This window comes from Ambystoma mexicanum, chromosome 5p (assembly GCF_040938575.1).
Source record: "Ambystoma mexicanum isolate Mex_15411 chromosome 5p, UKY_AmexF1_1, whole genome shotgun sequence".
In the NCBI taxonomy this organism is placed as follows: Eukaryota; Metazoa; Chordata; class Amphibia; order Caudata; family Ambystomatidae; genus Ambystoma; species Ambystoma mexicanum.
In genome coordinates, this window is record NC_090930.1 from 173,829,656 (window position 1) to 173,847,856 (window position 18,201).

Consider the following 18,201-nt stretch of genomic DNA (forward strand, 5'->3'; position numbering starts at 1 on the left):
CACCCCCAAACGGGGAACCTCAGAAGAATGTCCAGTTTTGGCAGGCCCACTGTGGGGACCCTTGGAAGCTCCAGTGCGCCGATTAGGCCCCTTGCGGGACACCTCAGGGGTAACCCTGGTAGAAGAGTTACTTGAGCCTCTCCCAGACCTGGAAGACCCCTGGAAGGAGTCCCCTGGGCGGGGTGCGCTAAAAAGTAAAGGACTTACCAGGCCTTTCTTTTTCTCATCGTGAAGAGCTGCAAATGTGGTGGAGGAATGTGTTGAAACACCACCTCCCACCGAAGACAACGTCGCGGGAGTACCCGGACGGAGAAGTAGTCGCAATAAAAACTTGAGTCACAAGGATGTTCCGGGCACAGACACTGCAGGCAAAGAGTGGGGAATCCGCCCTCGCGAAACAGGGTTCGCAGGATGAACAGGACACTAAATCCCAGACGCTCTGGCAAAGACTAGGACTAGATGACCGTAGAACCCGAGCAGGAAGGAAGGGCAAAGGGAATAAAAGACAAAATTCCCGGTGATGCTAGTGCGTCCGGCCCCGACCATTCGGAGAAATGGACTGAAGGGTGATGCGCGGGGCGGTGCTCAGGAGGGCGGGTTTAAGGGCATGTGTGGCAGCACCAGGTAAAAATAAAAGAATGACAAACATTTTCATTTTTGATGCTTTTTGACAAAAGTGCTCCGATCCTGACCTGAAGGATGGAATGTCCCACAAGTATGGAGGAAAGGTGACGGGCCGTAGGAGTAAATTAAAAATTGCATATAAAGTGCACATGCTTAATACAAGGAAAACCTCTAATATAAGTGCTCAATTGTTTTATCTTCCTTGGAAAGCAAGCATTTTCTTTATGAAGCGAGTACCTACTCAAAGATTCTACGGTAATTGTTTATTTATTTTTTACTCTGGTCAGTTAATGAGTTCATCCTCGCTAGAGTTTCTTGCCGAACTTTTTCACCGATTTGACTGACTTGTCCCTTCACATCAAACCCAATTCCTCATAAAGAGTTTATGGGGGGGGGGGGTATTTAAGATTTTCAGATAGTTGGAGGGTGGCCTCCAACTTAGTCTTGAAGATAGTGACACTAAGCAAAACTCATGCCTTATTATTGCATTTGGCAGAGACATGGTGAAGCAGAGAACCACTTGCCATATTCGACCTTGAATGGAATTTAGATGTTCAGTCAAATATCCAAACCATAAAGCAGTATAAGCTATTTTTAATGCATAATATTCAAGGATTGGCAACCATGAGTACTTTCAAATTCTTAAGAACAGACTTCATTTAGGATAAGGGGCGGGGAGGTTGTAGTTTTGCTTCCAAAAATTCTTGCCACATGCTGATTGAATTACAGTTGCTTAAATTATAACCTAAATATCGTAGCTCTGGGACTTGTTATATTCTTTCCAAACCCAGAGACCATCCAAGCGTTTTTATCCGTCTAGTTCCTGTAAAGATGACAATTTTAGATTTTATGGCTTTGCCTTAGATGTTACTATCCAGGCAATACTGCATGAAGTTTGCCTACTTGGCTTGCAAGCCACTCTGCGTGTTATCAAAGAAAATTAGGTCATTGGCAAATGCCAACCAATTATTTCTTAATTTGCCCAATCTTACAGGTGTTACTTTGTTATTGTTCCAGATAGTATCAATATCGCTTAAAGGTTGAAAAGGGTGGAAGTCAAACAACCCTGCTTAACCCCTTAAAGCTCTGCATAGTCCTTGTTAGAGCACTCTGCCGAGTGACATCAACTGTATGTGTTGTCCTGATGTAGCGCTGCCATCCGCTGTACCAAACGTATGGGTATCCCAAGACCCAACAGTTTATTCAATAGAATTGATCCAATTACACAATCAAATGCTGATGACATGTCCAAGGGAGCCATAAACAGGGGACCTATGTGTGGATGCTTGACCGTCTCCAAAACGTGAGCCAAAATGGTCGCGTTCAGACGAGTTCCCATCCTTTTACGAAAGCCCACCTAAAAGTGAGATAGCATTTGACCATTGAATTTCCTTTAATTCTCCAAGACTCAGTTAAGAAAACACCTTAGATGAAGCATCGGTCAAAGCTATGGGCCTGTAATTTGCGGCTTTGGAGTGGTCACCTTTTTTTAAAGATCGATATGACAAGGGACGGGACCATGTTCTTGGAATATCAAACACATTTTTAAAATGGATGCCCACAGAGTTGGATCTTTTTTGATGAGAAATGATGGAATGCCACCTGGGCCAACTGCCTTTCGATGGATTAAGTTTCTTTATTTCCCACAAAATCATCATCTTCCCACCGGCATCTGCCCTGCAAGCATAAACTTTCACAGGGATTGCTCACTTTAGTAAACCTAGATATGTGGTTCCATGTTATCACGGCATTGACCAACGGAACGATTCACAGTGGACCCGAATGCCATCAAGCTATTTTTACAGAGGTAATCATAGCCTTGTTGTCTCCATTAAACATTTCAATCCTCAGTGATATGCATAGGTCTCAAATTCATTCGTCTGGAAATGCAAACACATCATAGTTTCTTGTATCATCGGAATCGTAGCTTGGGTCTGATGGGAAGAATTATTAAACCAGGTGGTCAAATTATTTACACGACAAGCATTCCATGACATTATTTTGAGCAAATTCACTGCTACAGTTGAGCAAGTCCCCGTTGAAGTTCCATAAAGGTTTAAATTGCAAGTTCTACCCACGGCCAATCCAGACCAAGTTCACTTACATTTGAGTTCCTGGAGAGTCAATTGCAACTGGATCCGACTCGTCAATTTAAGCTTTCTTCACAACAAGCAATCCAGCTTGAAACGATATGAACAACCTCTTATCATCCAAGGAGTCCACATTGAACAACCTGTATCCCAAGATTTCCAAATGTTGGCGCGGTTCCCAAATCATTCTGGAAATAACTTGGTAGTCACAGAACATACTGTTATTATTGGTCTGCGGCAGTGTGACCCATTCTAGATCGTCGGATTCCAGCAATCTTAGTGCTGGAATTTGGTTAAAGATGTTTAACAGGCACAATCAATTTATTTTGATCGTGCTCTCCCAACCCATGATCTTAGATGATTAGATTTCAGTTTTCAATCCACTTTGATTGGTACAAGAATTAGCTGTTAAAAGTTAAGGACGGCTCAGATTTTGATACCAATACATCAGCATTTATCTTTTGTGTTTGCTCATTGTCGAGTACTGGGATTGGCATAAACGCTTCCCCTTTATCGGGTACAGACTACTGACTGTGTACTTACACCCTTGATATTTTTACCCAGTGTTGGAAAAAAGGGACATTTTACTTTGTTTTGTTCCCTCTCCCCCATTAATGAAGTGCGATGGTAAAAGCATTGAGTCAACTTGCATGGCCTTCTTATTATTCAATGTTTTAGCAAGAATAGAGGGAGCTTTCATCTAAATTTTCTTTTGATTGTCCAATTTGAATAACACTCATGGCATTATTCAAATTCTCCGAAGGATCACCCCTAGATGTGGATTGTGGAATTGTGGCCATGAATTTTGGTAGCCTGCATATTTAGTTTTTTCTCCTTTGCAATTGGAGTTCTTATTTGCTTTTTGTCTAGCTTTGTTCTCTTTGCACCTGATTCTACGCGAGTTTGAAGTGATTTTTGAAGAAGATTTTGAAGATTCTGATTGAATAATAGGGTTATTTAACATTACTTATTCTGTGTTAATTTGTCTCTCTGAAAAATCAACCAATGGCAATGGGCTATTTGGTGGAGAGGAATCTACCAATGGCGATGGGCTATTTGGTGGAGATGAATCTAAGTCAACTTGACTTACTAGAGCCCTTGTTTCTATATTCACTTTAGGGGGACCACTGTCCAAAGCAAGCATCACGTTTTGTATGTCCCATTCCAGCATTATTAATTTGGATGTATTGGAATTAACATTATCCCAAATGAGACCCTTAGTTCTGTCCTGTGCACCTTCCATAGGTAGTTTTGCAAATTGTTCTAAAAACACCTGAACCTATGCTATCTCCAAGTTAGATCTTGACACAAGGCTATTTGGCATTATTATTGTTGAAGTCTGGACACCAATTGATACCTTTATGGAAGACGTTAAAGAGGATGAAACCTGCCAGTAGGTTTATTTTAGCAGTCATCTCAATTAAGGTTAACTTCACATTGTAATTCTAGTTGTCCTGTCATGGCCTCTATCTAGAAGATTCAAATTCTAGTACTGGAAAGGAACATATGTCAATTGTCATGGGATCATGCGATTGAGTGTTTTCCCCTAGAGGTGTGGCTTTAAAGTCCCTCTGACGACTCAGATTTAGGACTGTACAGAAGTGATCCGAGTCATTCGGGCCTCCTGTGAAGGAATAGTATCAATATGTGAATTCCTTCCAACTTGGAAGGAGCGAGCATCAAAAGAAACATAACTAGGAGGATGATGCAGTGAATTATTGATTGTGGCCCTCTCCAAGCAATTGGCAATAGATTCTGCATTGTTCATCAACCTTAGAAGATGTGAACGTGGTGTTGATGGACCCAAAGACAATTGAAAGCGTTACCCAGTACACGAGATACCACAGGTGCCAGGATCGACTCATCTGAGATAAAATTGTAAACATTTTAAGAGATCCTCCGGGTACACCTTTGTGAGAGAACACGAGGAATCATCTGTGTGAGAGGGTGTGTGTGTGTTTATATATCTTCTTTTTAAAAGGTCTGTACTGTCATCACTAGTTTCGTTATGAACAATTGCAACCTTAGCCTCATCAAAATTGGGACGGGGGGATTTCGTTATTAGCAAGCATGTTTTGGTAGGAGCACTAAACGGAACGAATTATGGCTTCATTCAGCAGGTTACACGGCGGTTTGGGAACAGCGATAGCCGAAGAGCATGCCTTTACTGATGTGTTCTTTTTATTTATGTGTCAGCCCCCTTCCTTAAGGCTCCTAACACCATGAGGTGATTTTTTTTTTAATTAAACCCAACAAAATTCTAAACCAAATTTATCAAGAGTATACAATTTTAATAAGAAAAGAAGAAACTTAACAGAAAAATTGAACTCATCTATGAGACATGAATAGGGAAAGAATATTTGCACCAATGCACATTTTCAATAAAAAAGATTTTGCATGCAAGTCAATGGTATAGACTTTTTTTGCAAGCAATTCCCCAACAGCAGCCAACCTCAACGCCTTGTCTAGTTCAAAGCCAACCTGAGGCAGATCCCAGTCAGATCGCCTGCAGGTACTCAGTTCCCAAAAGACAATTTACCAATATTGGCGAAACTTAGAGTGTAATGATTTTTTTAAAAATGTGTCAAGGGAAAACTGGGGCATGCTTACCCGCAGACTCTCCCTAGCTGCGTGATGAAAAACTTCTACGGTGCCAAGCAGTACGGCCAAAGCCTCCAAGAGTGAAAGCCACACTGCAGGAGATCAAAGGTGCACTCGTCCCAGGCTCTCACACAGCGTAAGCACAGTTCACCAAGCCTTCACAGAAATAGATATTGGGAATGAAAGCCTCCAAGAATGAAAGACGCATTGCAGGAGATCAAAGACTCACTCGTCCACAGTCTCTCCCATAACATATGGACAACTCAACAAGCCTTCACAGCACTGGATAGCAACACAAATGTCACTGAGATAAAGAAACACCAAGTCACAGGAGATCAAAGAGACTTGCCCACAGTCCCTCCTACGTCGTGGAAGCAGCACAGTAATTTTACAGTGCTGATCAAGGCTTAGAAGTTAGAGCTGTGTTACAGGAGATCAAAGACTCAATAGCCCACAGACTGCCACAGTAAGGGAGTTACTTGATGCTTTATCACAATGTTACAGGTTTCAAATTGTTCTCCTTGGAGTTCAAGGCCCGTCATATGGGAAAATGTTCCATCGCTCACAAAATACACTATAACATGTAGGCATTCACAATGAATTGTTTCGGTGCCCAGACTAAAATAAGTCCGTACTCAACCGTTATAAAGGCATAATTTTTAAGATCTCACCGCTGTATAGTGGTTTCATTCAGATAAGTTCAGTGGACTGGTTTGTCTGACACATCACAACCTCCACTAAACGCACTGCTTCTCACTCCACGCTGTAGTGGTGATTATGTAGTACTGCAGCAGCTTCCTTCTTTGTGATAAAAAGCATAGAAAGACTACTCCAAGGGGAAGTTAGGTCCTTCCAGTACTGCCACACGAAATACACTGCTTCTCACACCTTCACTCACTTTTCTGTTCCCATTATACCACTCGTAATAACAGATATTACTGTTACAAAAACTTCATTTTTTCCATCAAACAATTAACAATGAATTAATGAACTAAAAGAACTAAGTGATGCATTAATCTTGCACATCTTTATAAAGCTAATGGGGTGAAACCCACGTCCAAGGAGTTGGCTTTCTGATGTACATACGCAATGATTTTTTGTGCAATTGAAGAACATTTTTTCCTTCCGACATATATATGGAGTTATAGTAAAATTGTATATTTTAAATTATTAAGAGGCTCAACTTAAGGTCAGTTTTCATCAAATATTTAACTTAACCTTTGTGCAATTGCCCAAATATCCTACAAGAAACCTGCGTTACCCGGATGGTGACGAGTTTCTCTTTTTTTAATGTACATTGCATGAAGAGAGACCACAAAAATATCTACCTGAATCTTTACTCCGAAAGTGTCCAGGTGGTGAGTTAGCGTCCTCAGATTCCTCAGACGAGTGAGCTAAAAATTCATGTAGCTTCTGCACCAATTTGTTCAACTTGCTTTCACTGTGAAAAGAAAACATTTCCTCAAACACTAAATCCCCAATATTTGTTTTCTTTAAATTGCAACAAAAAATTGATGTAAAAAGCACAGCCAAACCAAGAAACCTTGTCATTTTGGAAATGCAAAGACATTGAAAATTAGAAACCAAAAAAGGAGCCTATGATGATCAGAATCGGACACAAAATAAAAGTTAGGCTTAACGAAGATACAATTGGTACATTTGTTCTGCACTGGTAGAACTTCTTTAGATTTATCACAACCCAAGAAAAGGCAAAATCCAAAGATTAAAACATAAGACTGCCATTTGCTGTTAGTCCTGTAATAGGAACCATATAGAAAATTAGACTGCTACCCACAATGAGATTTGCAGTCATCGCCATCTGACTGTCTTTCAGCTGTGTCCAAGAGGTGTTGTAAACAAAAGTCAGTTTTCTTGCTTGGCTTACAATTCATGCTTATATTCCACATTTATGGATTTCACATGTATGTCACACGCAAGTGTAACTTTACTAAATTTCTTCCCCCAACCTTCTCCCCCCAGCTCCTGCATCCCACTGCGGGATAAGTGGCCTAAAACAGACTCCACGCTGCAGAAGAAAGACTTTCAGTGATAGTATTTCTGCAGCTTTGTTTTAGATTTGAATGCCAAGTGTGCATAGACAGTTTTTATTCTAGGGGAAAGCATATTATAATAACAGTAGAACATTCTCAACACAGCTTGTTCCACCCTGGGTCTTTGAGGGGTAGCGAGGATCATACAAACCATTTTGATGTGCCTGTTGGTGGGATTACCCTTTTGGACAATGCTGCAGGCTACAAACAACCAACTAGTTTTCCAAATGGTCCTTTTTCGGTCCATGTAAAACCTAACTGCCCTCCACACATCTCTAGTAAGTGTAGACATTTGGTCCACATTTCACTGCAGCGGTTTGAAAAACTAGCAACACCATGGTCTGACTAATATGAAATTTTAGCAAAGTTACTCACAGTAGTGACTCAATACTTTTGGGACATTCCGTCCAGTGGAACAGGACCAGCGCACTTTTGTAAAAAAACATCAAATTGAAAAATGTGGTGTCCTCTTTACACGGGGTACCGCACGTGGCCGTAAACCCCCCTCCCCCTCCTTAGTTACACCCCGCGCATCACCCTTCAGTCCTTTTCTATCGCCAGGTCTGCGACCATTTTAGAAATAGAGGATACTTATTAGAGGGGACTGAGGGCGGGTATATAGAGGAAAGGGTACTATGGACTAGGAGTAACTGTTATACTCCGTCCCGTCCCCTTTCCTCCATACTTTTGGGAGATTACCAAGCACTCCTCACAGGAAAAACGGGTGGATTGAACTCCCTTACTGAAAGGGGTTATTAATAACAGCTTGACCGAATTGAGCATCTGCTCTGGAGCTCTGGTCTAAGCAGTAATGCTTACAAAAAGCTGATGGGGAAGCCCACATAGCTGCTCTAGCAATGGTTTGCCAGGGAACATTTCTGGAAGCAACGGCAGCCGCCTTTCCCCGCACAAGATGGGCATGAATTCCTTTTGGAGGCTGAAGCCCCTAAACGGTATACGCCTCCGATTTACAGGAAGCAATCCATCAGGAGATGGTTCCTTTCGAGGCCGGCTTTCCTTTCGTATCGCCACGGGTCACAAAAACCTGGGAAGGGTTCCTAAATCTAGATGTTCTGTCCAAATAAAACTTAAGTGCTCGTCTGACATCCAAATTGTGCAATACCCTCTCGGCATCTGAGGCCGTGTCTGGAAAGAAGATTGGTAAAGCAATAGATCCATGAACTCCTAGGCCTGAATGCATCTAAGTGCGAAGCGACAGCCGTCGCGTTCAGATCAAGATCTAAAATGTATATGGCGCTGCCTGGATACTATTGCGCATGCGCTAGAGCACCAAGGCAACCAGGCGGCCATCTTGGTGTGGCCCACATAAGGGACGAGGAGGTGTCAGTTGGAGCCAAACTCCTCGATATTCTGCACATAAACTTGTGGTACGTAGCCACCAGTGCTGTACTTTAAAATGCTGCATACACTAGTCGCGGGACAAAATTGTCATCCTCAGGCCAGAGTCTCCCCTACCTTGATGGATAGTGATCACTACGGCAGGGGGTGGGGCAATACAACCGAAATACAGTTGGTTGGGTGCCCCAGACCTGCCTTATGTACAGGATAAACACCTGTTGCTATGTTGTGTCCTAAATACTAAATCTTGGGGTAGATTAGTGCAATGTAATCTCAATCAAAGTCATACAAGGCCATACCTTTCTCTCTGAAGTGCTTGCATACTCCAGCCTGGGATTATCTCAGTGTTGTACTTCACCTAACGGTAATCAAGATTTGTGAGAGAACATCTGCCTCAAGGGTGTGACCCCCTTACAGTCTTCAACTAACGGCAATACTTATGTAATACCTGGCATATTAGGAAAATAGGGTAAAGAGTTTACCATTCCCCACACTGGAAAGATGGTTCCGGAACCGTAAATAAAATCTTCAATGTTTCGTTCCTTTTGTCAAACACAAAGCACAATGTTCCAACCATTCTTTACCCAGGGGTTCATACTCTACATTTCTGCTTGTCAAGCCCCCATTCAATTAAATCCTAATTGAACAAAGAAAGAAACTTTAATGGACAACACCCTAGCAGACCCTTTCAACCACGTTTACCCAAATCGGGTATACCTAATCCAGAAACTACGTCATCGGACGCCTCCAGTACTGAACTAGAAGTTATCACTGAACCCAACACGGAAGCAGACATTTAATCACAAGATACCAACGTGGGAGAAAGTACCTCTGATTTTTTAGACAAGGTCCCATCAGAAGGGGAAAAACGAAAACATCTGCAGAGAAAGAAGCCATCTGGAAAGACATAGTAGTAAACATCAGTTTTTACTCATTGCGTTTGGAACTACGTCCTAAGGAAGGGTCTTTCTTTTGTACCAGTACACAACAGTAACCTTCCGAAAGAGAAGATAGTTTCAACTTCCTCATGAGTTCTGGAAAAGACTAAAAGTCTTCTTTGAATCACTTGAAACAGACTCCTTGATGGAAGAACCTGCTGTATATATCTAGAAGTGCGCTCTAATCCACCTATTCAAATCCATGTCCCATCAGTCTGAGAAAAAAGTATTGAGGACCTAAAGAAGATCTCCTTTGATCTTAAGAGGCACGGCAACTTCATAAATAGGGAAGCAGACATTGAGCAATCTGCTCCATAATGATGAAATAATCTTTAAACCTGTGGACAAGGGGAGGGGGGTTGGGGGGTGCACTACTCCTTCTGGATGAAGCGGATCATTTGGAGGAAGTAGAACCACAGCTCATGGACACTGAGACCTATAAAGAGTTACAATTCAATCCGACAAAGTATACGTACATTGATTCGAGAGGTTTTGGATGAAGCCTTGGACAGAGGTTCTCAGAAAAGACACATACATTTGAGAACTTGCCTCCCACCACTCTGGTACTATACACACTTACCAAAATCCATAAGAGACCTATCAAGCCCACGGGGTGTCCCATCACAGCAGCAACATAAAGCATATTGGAACCTCTCGCCTACCTAGATAAGGTGTTGCAACCACTTATCCAAGACACGGACATATATCAAGGACATCATGCACTTCCTACGAAGACTTACATCAACGGAATTAATCAGTGGGAGGGACACATTTTTTACAATGGATGTCACCTCCTTATTTAGCAACATAGTGCATTAAGCAGGTCTAGAAGCAGTGGAATGGCTTCTTTAACGATCTGAGAATTGCCAGGGCGACAGATTATTTTAGCGTACTCTACTCAAGTTAGTCTTAACAATTTCTTCAAATTTCAAGATCGATATTTTCTTTAGCATTCAGGAACCAGCATGGGAGCAGCCATGGCGCCTTCGTATGCCAATGCATACATGTTCTATATGGAACATGTCCTTACCTCCATCAGATGGATGCAACATCTCTCAATATTTGTACAATACATAATGATGTATTCCGAATCTGGACAGGCCCTGTAGATGTACAAAAGAGTTTCATGATGAACATGCATCTTAGGATCAAGTCTACAACTGAGTCCAGCACCATGGCCATCAATTTCTTAGACTGAGAGGTCTACATTAAGGGAAACAACCTAGCAACAAGAATCTATACTAAGCCAACGGACAAAAACATTCTCTTACTGGCCACAAGCTTTCACTGCATATTGACAGCGTCACCCTGAGTCAGTTCCTTCAATATAGATGCAACATCTCAGAAACCGGAGGGGGCGCTGTTGAGCAGCCAAAAGATGGCTGCCTAGCCCCGGTGCTCCATGCTGGGGCCAACTGACATCCTCCTGATTCAGCGGCCTCCCAGAACCTCATACCTTCAAATTCGGCCGGCATGTAGATGACGGTGGCGAGCGGCTGATGGCCAAACATCGTGGGAAAAGGACCACCCATAGGGATGTTTGCACTCCTCATCCCACAAGAGGACTGGGATGTTTTGTGGTGGCTGGCGTGCCGCATGCCACTGGGCGGCCCTACCGGCTCCTCCAGCCTCGCATCCCTGGCAGACTGCTGTGCTGTATCTGAAGTGGCACCCTCAACCACCTCGCCTGGGAAACAATCCGGCTTTTCGCAACCGCCCGGCTCGGGCTGGCAAGCCCATACCCGGACGAGTGGGGGGGGGTGGGTGTGTGTGTGTGTGTGTGTGTGTGTGTGTGTGTGTGTGTGTGTGTGTGTGTGTGTGTGTGTGTGTGTGTGTGTGTGTGTGTGTGTGTGTGTGTGTGTGTGTGTGTGTGTGTGTGTGTGTGTGTGTGTGTGTGTGTGTGTGTGTGTGTGTGTGTGTGTGTGTGTGTGTGTGTGTGTGTGTGTGTGTGTGTGTGTGTGTGTGTGTGTGTGTGTGTGTGTGTGTGTGTGTGTGTGTGTGTGTGTGTGTGTGTGTGTGTGTGTGTGTGTGTGTGTGTGTGTGTGTGTGTGTGTGTGTGTGTGTGTGTGTGTGTGTGTGTGTGTGTGTGTGTGTGTGTGTGTGTGTGTGTGTGTGTGTGTGTGTGTGTGTGTGTATGTGTGTATGTGTGTATGTGTTTTTCCATCTGGCTTGTGGGCCATGTGAGGGAGCCCCCACGTTACACAGGGCTCAAGGCCGCCCCTGCCACCGTCTCGACTGCACTCAGCGACCTTCCCATGGGGGGCTGCTCCTGCTGGCCCCGGCATGTGGCGCACTCCAACACCATCGCGCCGACACTACAACAGTGCCTGGGCCTGTCTTGGCCGTGGACATAGCACTGGCGGGACGTGGGCCCCGGCCGCACACGATAGCTCTGCATGAGGGGCACTAGTAAGAGGACCTGCTGGAGCGGCCTACCCACGGTTGCACACGCGGTGAGGAGGCAGCCGTGCCCCGTGGGGAAGCCAATTTACCTGCATATCACAGATTTAACACTTGCTGGGGCAGGCTCTGTGGGCCTACCTGGATGCCCACTAACAATGCTGGTTCTTGTTCCCCTGCTCCGGGCACGCATCCATCCATACTGGGCTGCTCCCTGAGCCCCAGAAACACTGCTACTGATGTGTATTGCCCCCTGCTCCCCCACATTGTGAATGCTGAGCTGCCCCTTGATCCATAGACTGCTGCTGTCATTCCCCGGACATGCTGGCCTTACCCCTCGAGCAGCGCCGATCAGCAGTAAGACACCCCACATTCAGGCCCTATAGGCAATCACTCTAAGCCAGCTGATCTGTGCTCTGATCCTGCTGTGCCGCTCCTGGTGCCCATATATTGCTCGTTTCACTCTTCCACTGCGTGTCTGCCCCGGTGAACCATATCTGCTCAAGGGCGGCCTGTGGGGGGGGAATTGAACAGCTGAGAGTGGGGGCACTCCTTGGCCCGCCTGCACTGCTGTTCCACCCGTGGGCCTGGGCGAGGTACACCAAAGCTCTGCATGTCTTGTGGCAGGTGTGTCGTGCTATACACCGGGCAACTGGACCCATGATTAGAGTATCCCACCACCTCAGATGCCGAGTTCCTTCTCAGTGCACGGTGCGAGTCACACCACCTAGCAAACCAGGCTAAATTTCTGGCATTGGATCCCGAACCTCATTCACTTCTGCCCTACGCTACAATTGCTCGGATTACTGCCCTCCAGGGCTTATAGCTGTACTACCCCATGCACATGCTCACTACAAGGATCACACAGCCTCCGCTATCATTTGGGAGGTCGTCTTATCCTCACAATGTCCAACAGATCCCGCGGGGCAGGCAAGACTGGCGCCATAGACAAATTCGCTAAATTGACATCAAGACCTGATCTGGGACAGGCCGCTTCCAGTCAAGAAGACACGGACGCAAAAGTGGACATTTTTGGTCCGGACCTTGCAACTGTCATTGAGTCCATGGCTAAGAACTTTGCCTCTTTCCATGAAAAACTGGATGACATCAACGCTAATGTTGCTTCACTCAAATCCAAACTGGATCAGCAAGGTTCCAGGATTACGGAGGCGGAAACTAGGATCAGTGCCAATGAAGATGGAATTACTGTACTGCAAGACACTGTCAACTCTAGTCCGAGACATGAAATCAGTCAAAGCCACATGTGACGATTTGGAGTCCAGATCACGAAGAATATACGCATTGTCGGGGTCCCCGAAAACGCACTCAAGGGCCGTCTTGAACTAGCAACCCAAAATCTGCTCCAAGACCTGCTGGGAGACCCCACCCTGTCCCCCTTCGCTGTTGAACGTGCCCACCGTGCGCTGGCCCCACACCCCAAACCTGGCGACTTCCCAAGACCAATTATAGTGAAAATTGTAAGCTACAGGGATCAAATTCTCCGGCTTGCTCGGGAAAAGGGCGAGCTCAGACTCGAGGTGCAGATCATCAGGATGTTTCCAGATTTCTCCACAGAAGTGCAACAGGAGCAGCGTAAATTCACCGGAGTTAAAAAGCTGCTCAGAGACAGGGGCATTGCCTACGCCATACTTTTTCCTGCTCGTATGAAGATCACCTTTAAGAAAATAAAGAAACCTTTTTCACAGTCCCGGACTAAGCGGTGAAATTCATCGAAGCCCACATCTCGCTGCATGCTCCCGCTGACGACCAGATGGAGAACGACTGAACACAGCGAGGATACCCTTAATTTTTGCTGTCCTATTTTCTGTCTCATACTTTTTAGGTGCTACGAGGAACTAGCACCCCTGACAAAATTCCTCTACCTTCCTTACTGGCTATCAAGCGACAGGTCAGGTCGACCGCCTTCACTATGGCACCCTGCATCACCTTCCCCAATTTGGTTGCCTCTATGCTTTTTGTACTGGTGGCCACTGATCCCACTTCAAACATGTCAGGCCACTGCTTAGATCTACTTGTTTTACATTTCACTCATGTTTGCAACTCCATAATTTGGCCACCATGCTCCTAACTCATGTGGTGTGGGGGAAAAGCCTGGTCGCCACGTCTAGTGAGAATCACTAGTGGTACCCTTTGGGTTCCCATTTAAGTTGGCTCCACGGCAGCGGCGCACTCCACTACGACTGCAATGTTTCTAACGGTGCTCATGTTGCACATGTGCCCCGTTGGGCTAGTGCGAAGGTTGGGCTAAGTTGGGGGGGGGGGGTGGAGGGGGCAGGCACACTGCCAGATGGGGATGGGCAGTGCGGATGGAGGGGGGGCTGTACTATTAAAAAGGGCAGAGATAAGGCACTGCACTCGATGGGTGGACTACATTACTACATTGATGCGTGGCGCATACGCAGTCACGTTTACTGGGATGTTCCTTAGAACGATGGTATGGCTATCCAGATGATGCCGTAAAACGTCCATGGGATAGGCAACTTCACCAAGGCCCGTAAGATCACTGCATATGCGCAGAGACATGGGGTGAAGATACTCCTCTTGCAGGAGACATGCCCTCGGCCGTCTTGCATCTTGCCTGGCGCCATCCTGGGGCTCAAACGGGTTTTACACCACATACTCCACACAATCTAGAGGCGTACCAACGCTGTGTCACAAATCTGCTAAATTTGTATTCCAAAAAAGCCTCATAGACCCCGAGGGGAAATACGTTGTCCTTCACTGTATAATAGCCAACGGGGAGTGTCTGCTCGTGAACACATATGGCCCAAATGTCGATACACCCAAGTTTTTTGATAAAGTGGCCTCTCTGCTAATGTGATATATAGGGGTCCCGATAGTTTGGGGAGGGGACATGAATCTCATACTTGATAATGATATAGACAGGACGGGCACAGCCTCTAGAGTCCACTCAAGGGCAGTCAGGCGATTACACACACAACAACACTTGGACTGCGGGACATGTGGAGAGCGCTCGACCCTCAGTCGCGTGAATATACTTTCTACTCCTCTGTCCACGATAGCTCATATAGAATAGACCTGTTCTTGGCTACGGCCGACCTAATTGGCAGAGTTACAGATGCTCGTATATTAACCCGCACCCTATCCGACCACGCACCTGTGACACCGAGCGTGGAGCTGCCCCCCCCCACCCTGCAAAAACTGGCGCTTCAAATCAGAAATGCTACTCGACATAGTATTCAGAGCCAAAATCCTTGCAGACGTAAAGACTTCCTCGAGTGCAATTCGCGACAAGACACTGACCATGGGGTCCGATGGGAGACCTTCAAGGTTTATATCAGGGGCATGGCTATTTCACGGGAAGCAGGGATATCAAAAACCGTCAGTAATGATTTACAACGCTCCAAGACTAAACTTAAGGCTCTGGAGCTGGAGTGTGCGACAGACGCAAAGCCATCCAAGTTGGCTCAAATCAGAGCGGAACTTCAGACTATTGAATCTCGCGCTAGGCGAGAGATTAAAATACCTGGCACAACCAATCGCAGCCAAGAAATATGGGGGAGGGCGAAAGACGGGGGTGGACACTTGCATATCGAATGTATCAAAGATGCTAGTGGAGTTCAGCAATGGTCAGACCGGCAAAAGCTTCCATTATTCTCACAATTCTACACAGAATTATATACTCCATGAAGCGACCCTAACACGCAGGATATTTTAGACCTACTTGATCCAAATCCCATGACCTACATATCCCAGTCCACTCAGGAGTAGCTAGAGGCCCCTATAACTTTGTACGAAACTGTTAAAGCCGTCACTGACCCCCACCCCCAGGGTAAGGCACCAGGTCCCGATGGACTCACTTCAGAATTTTACTAAGAACATGTTGCAATCCTGGCACCTAGACTGCTGGTCTGATTCAAGGCACTCCCGTGAATCAATCCACCCTCCTTCAATTTGCGAGTCAATTACAGTTGTTCTCAAGCCTGGCAAACCCAGTGACGAGTGTGGGTCCTATAGGCCCCTCTCGCTCATGAACATAGATACTAAAATACTGGGCAAGACCCTGGCTAACCGATTCCTCCCATCATGCTGTAGCGCGCCCACGACGACCAAAGTGGCTTCGTACCTGGACGTTCAACGACTCTGAATATTACAAGGCTATTCAATGTCCTTTCAAGAATAGACCAGGGGGCGCAGGTAGTTGGGTCACAGAAGGCCTTCAATATGGTCTTGTGGCAGTATATGTGGGCAATTCTGGGGAAAAGGGGGCTAGGCCCGAAAATGATTCAATATATCAAGTTACTATACACGTGCCCCACCGCCAGAGTCTTGGTCAACTCTATGACCTCACAATCCTTTGAGTTACGGAGGGGTACACGTAAACGCTGCCCATTTTCCTCTATCCTCTTTGCTCTAGCTATTGAGCCAATGGCAGACTGTCAGGGCGTGACATTCCAGCAAGGGCGTACACCTGGCAAATCTCCCTGATTATAATATCATATGCGGACGATGTCCTATTATATGTAAGGGACCCATCTGGACCCCATACTGAGAGACAATCAGGATAGGTACTTTCTCTGGCTATACTATTCACTACACGAAATCCAAAATATTCCCCCTCACCAGTGCAACCCAACAACTGACCTGTGAATATCCCCTTGGCTGGTCCCCCGACAGCATCAAATGCTTGGGGGTTCAGGTGGCACTATCTAGAACCGCGTTGATCGCCGACAACTGTAAGTCTGGTGCAAAGTACTTTAAGTCAAAATTGACAAGAGAGCATACCCTACCTCTAGCTTTGGCGGGTAGACTCATTAAGATGGTTTTGGTCCCCAAACTTTTATACATTTTCGGGAATGTATCAATTTTTGCCAGGGAAGAAATATTTTGGTCTACACGCAATGGGTTCTCGGTTCCTATGGCATGCTGGTACAGTCCAAAAGAAATGGCAACATATGTCCTTACCTTATGAGAAAGGGGGGTTCATAGCTCCTGACGCTCTATTGGATAGCAGCCCAAGCCCAATGTAATGCTCACCTGGTTCCCACAGGGGCGCTGGTCTAGTCTGGATTGCTGTGGCCTCTTCTAGCGTGATGCGCAGGACCCGGAACACCGATTGGACAGGACCTCCAAATCGTGCTTGCCTGGCCCGTAGGAATATCCTTCTGCAGATGAGAAAGGGGATTAACAATCTGCAGAATAGTGTGCTAGCTCCCGCCTTTCCCCCTTCGTTCCTCTCTAACTTCCTCCAAACCCCGGTTTAAGCTCACCTTATGGTTTGGAAGGATGACCTCTCCATCCTGCTTCTGGTGCAGGGGCGCGTGTTCGTCCAGTTACTTCACTGGTTTTCAGAATGGCGCTGGCAAAATCCACTTGACTTTCCTGAGCGATGCGCCGTAAGTATGAAAGTTCAAAGTTCAAGTGAGGCTCCCTTTATGTTGTCTTTCTAACCTGTGATCTGTCCTTTATTTCAGGTGCAGAATGAAGGCGATGCGTCGAGGGGTTAAACTGCCGAGGTGAGTAGTGATGAGGGCGATCCCTCTAAATGTCCTTATCATTCCCCTGAAATGTCTCTTGTCCTTTCCCCATAGGGGCCGGGGTACGGTACCTGCCAACGGGGCGGCGCCGACCCGAAATGTGGAAGAAAAGCCGGTAAATATTAAGGCTGTTAATCAGGCTTTCTTTCTGTGTTCCTACTGCTCACCTTTTGTTTCTTCCTCTCTCCCCTAGGTGCAGAGATGTGGCGTCCGATGCTGACAGCCGCGATGGAGCCGGGAGATATCTCGAGGACAGGTGAGTGAAGCGTGGCGCTGCAGCGAGCAGCGCAATGCTTTTAAATGGAAGTCTTTCTTCAGGGATGCTGGCGAGAAGATTCCGGATGCAGGTAAGAAGTTTGAAATAGTCCTTGGTTTTCACCGCTCTTCTCTTCCTTCCTTGCAGGTCTTCCAGGTTCGAGGCGGGCGTGGCTGGAGTCCAGGAGCAGGAGCAGACACGCTGAGCGTTAAGCTGCAGGAAGCAGAACAACGCGAAGCATGAGCTGCTGTCTGGGCGTGGCTTAAATAGCCTTCAAAGAAGTCCCAGGTATGTATCCTTCCCCAACTAGGTATGTATCCTTCCCTGGCCACGCCCGAGTGAAAAAATAGTCCCTATGAAAAA

The 18,201-nt window shown here is 45.9% G+C and overlaps 1 protein-coding gene across 1 annotated transcript in view; it reads right to left on the bottom strand.

The window, feature by feature from the left end:
- ATRX (ATRX chromatin remodeler) overlaps window positions 1-18,201 on the bottom strand; it is a 2,430,811-nt gene that overhangs the window by 2,332,637 nt on the left and 79,973 nt on the right. The window contains exon 2 of the mRNA XM_069612585.1: window positions 6,644-6,756. Coding sequence (XP_069468686.1) covers window positions 6,644-6,756 — 113 coding nt within the window. The remainder of the gene's footprint in view (window positions 1-6,643; window positions 6,757-18,201) is intronic.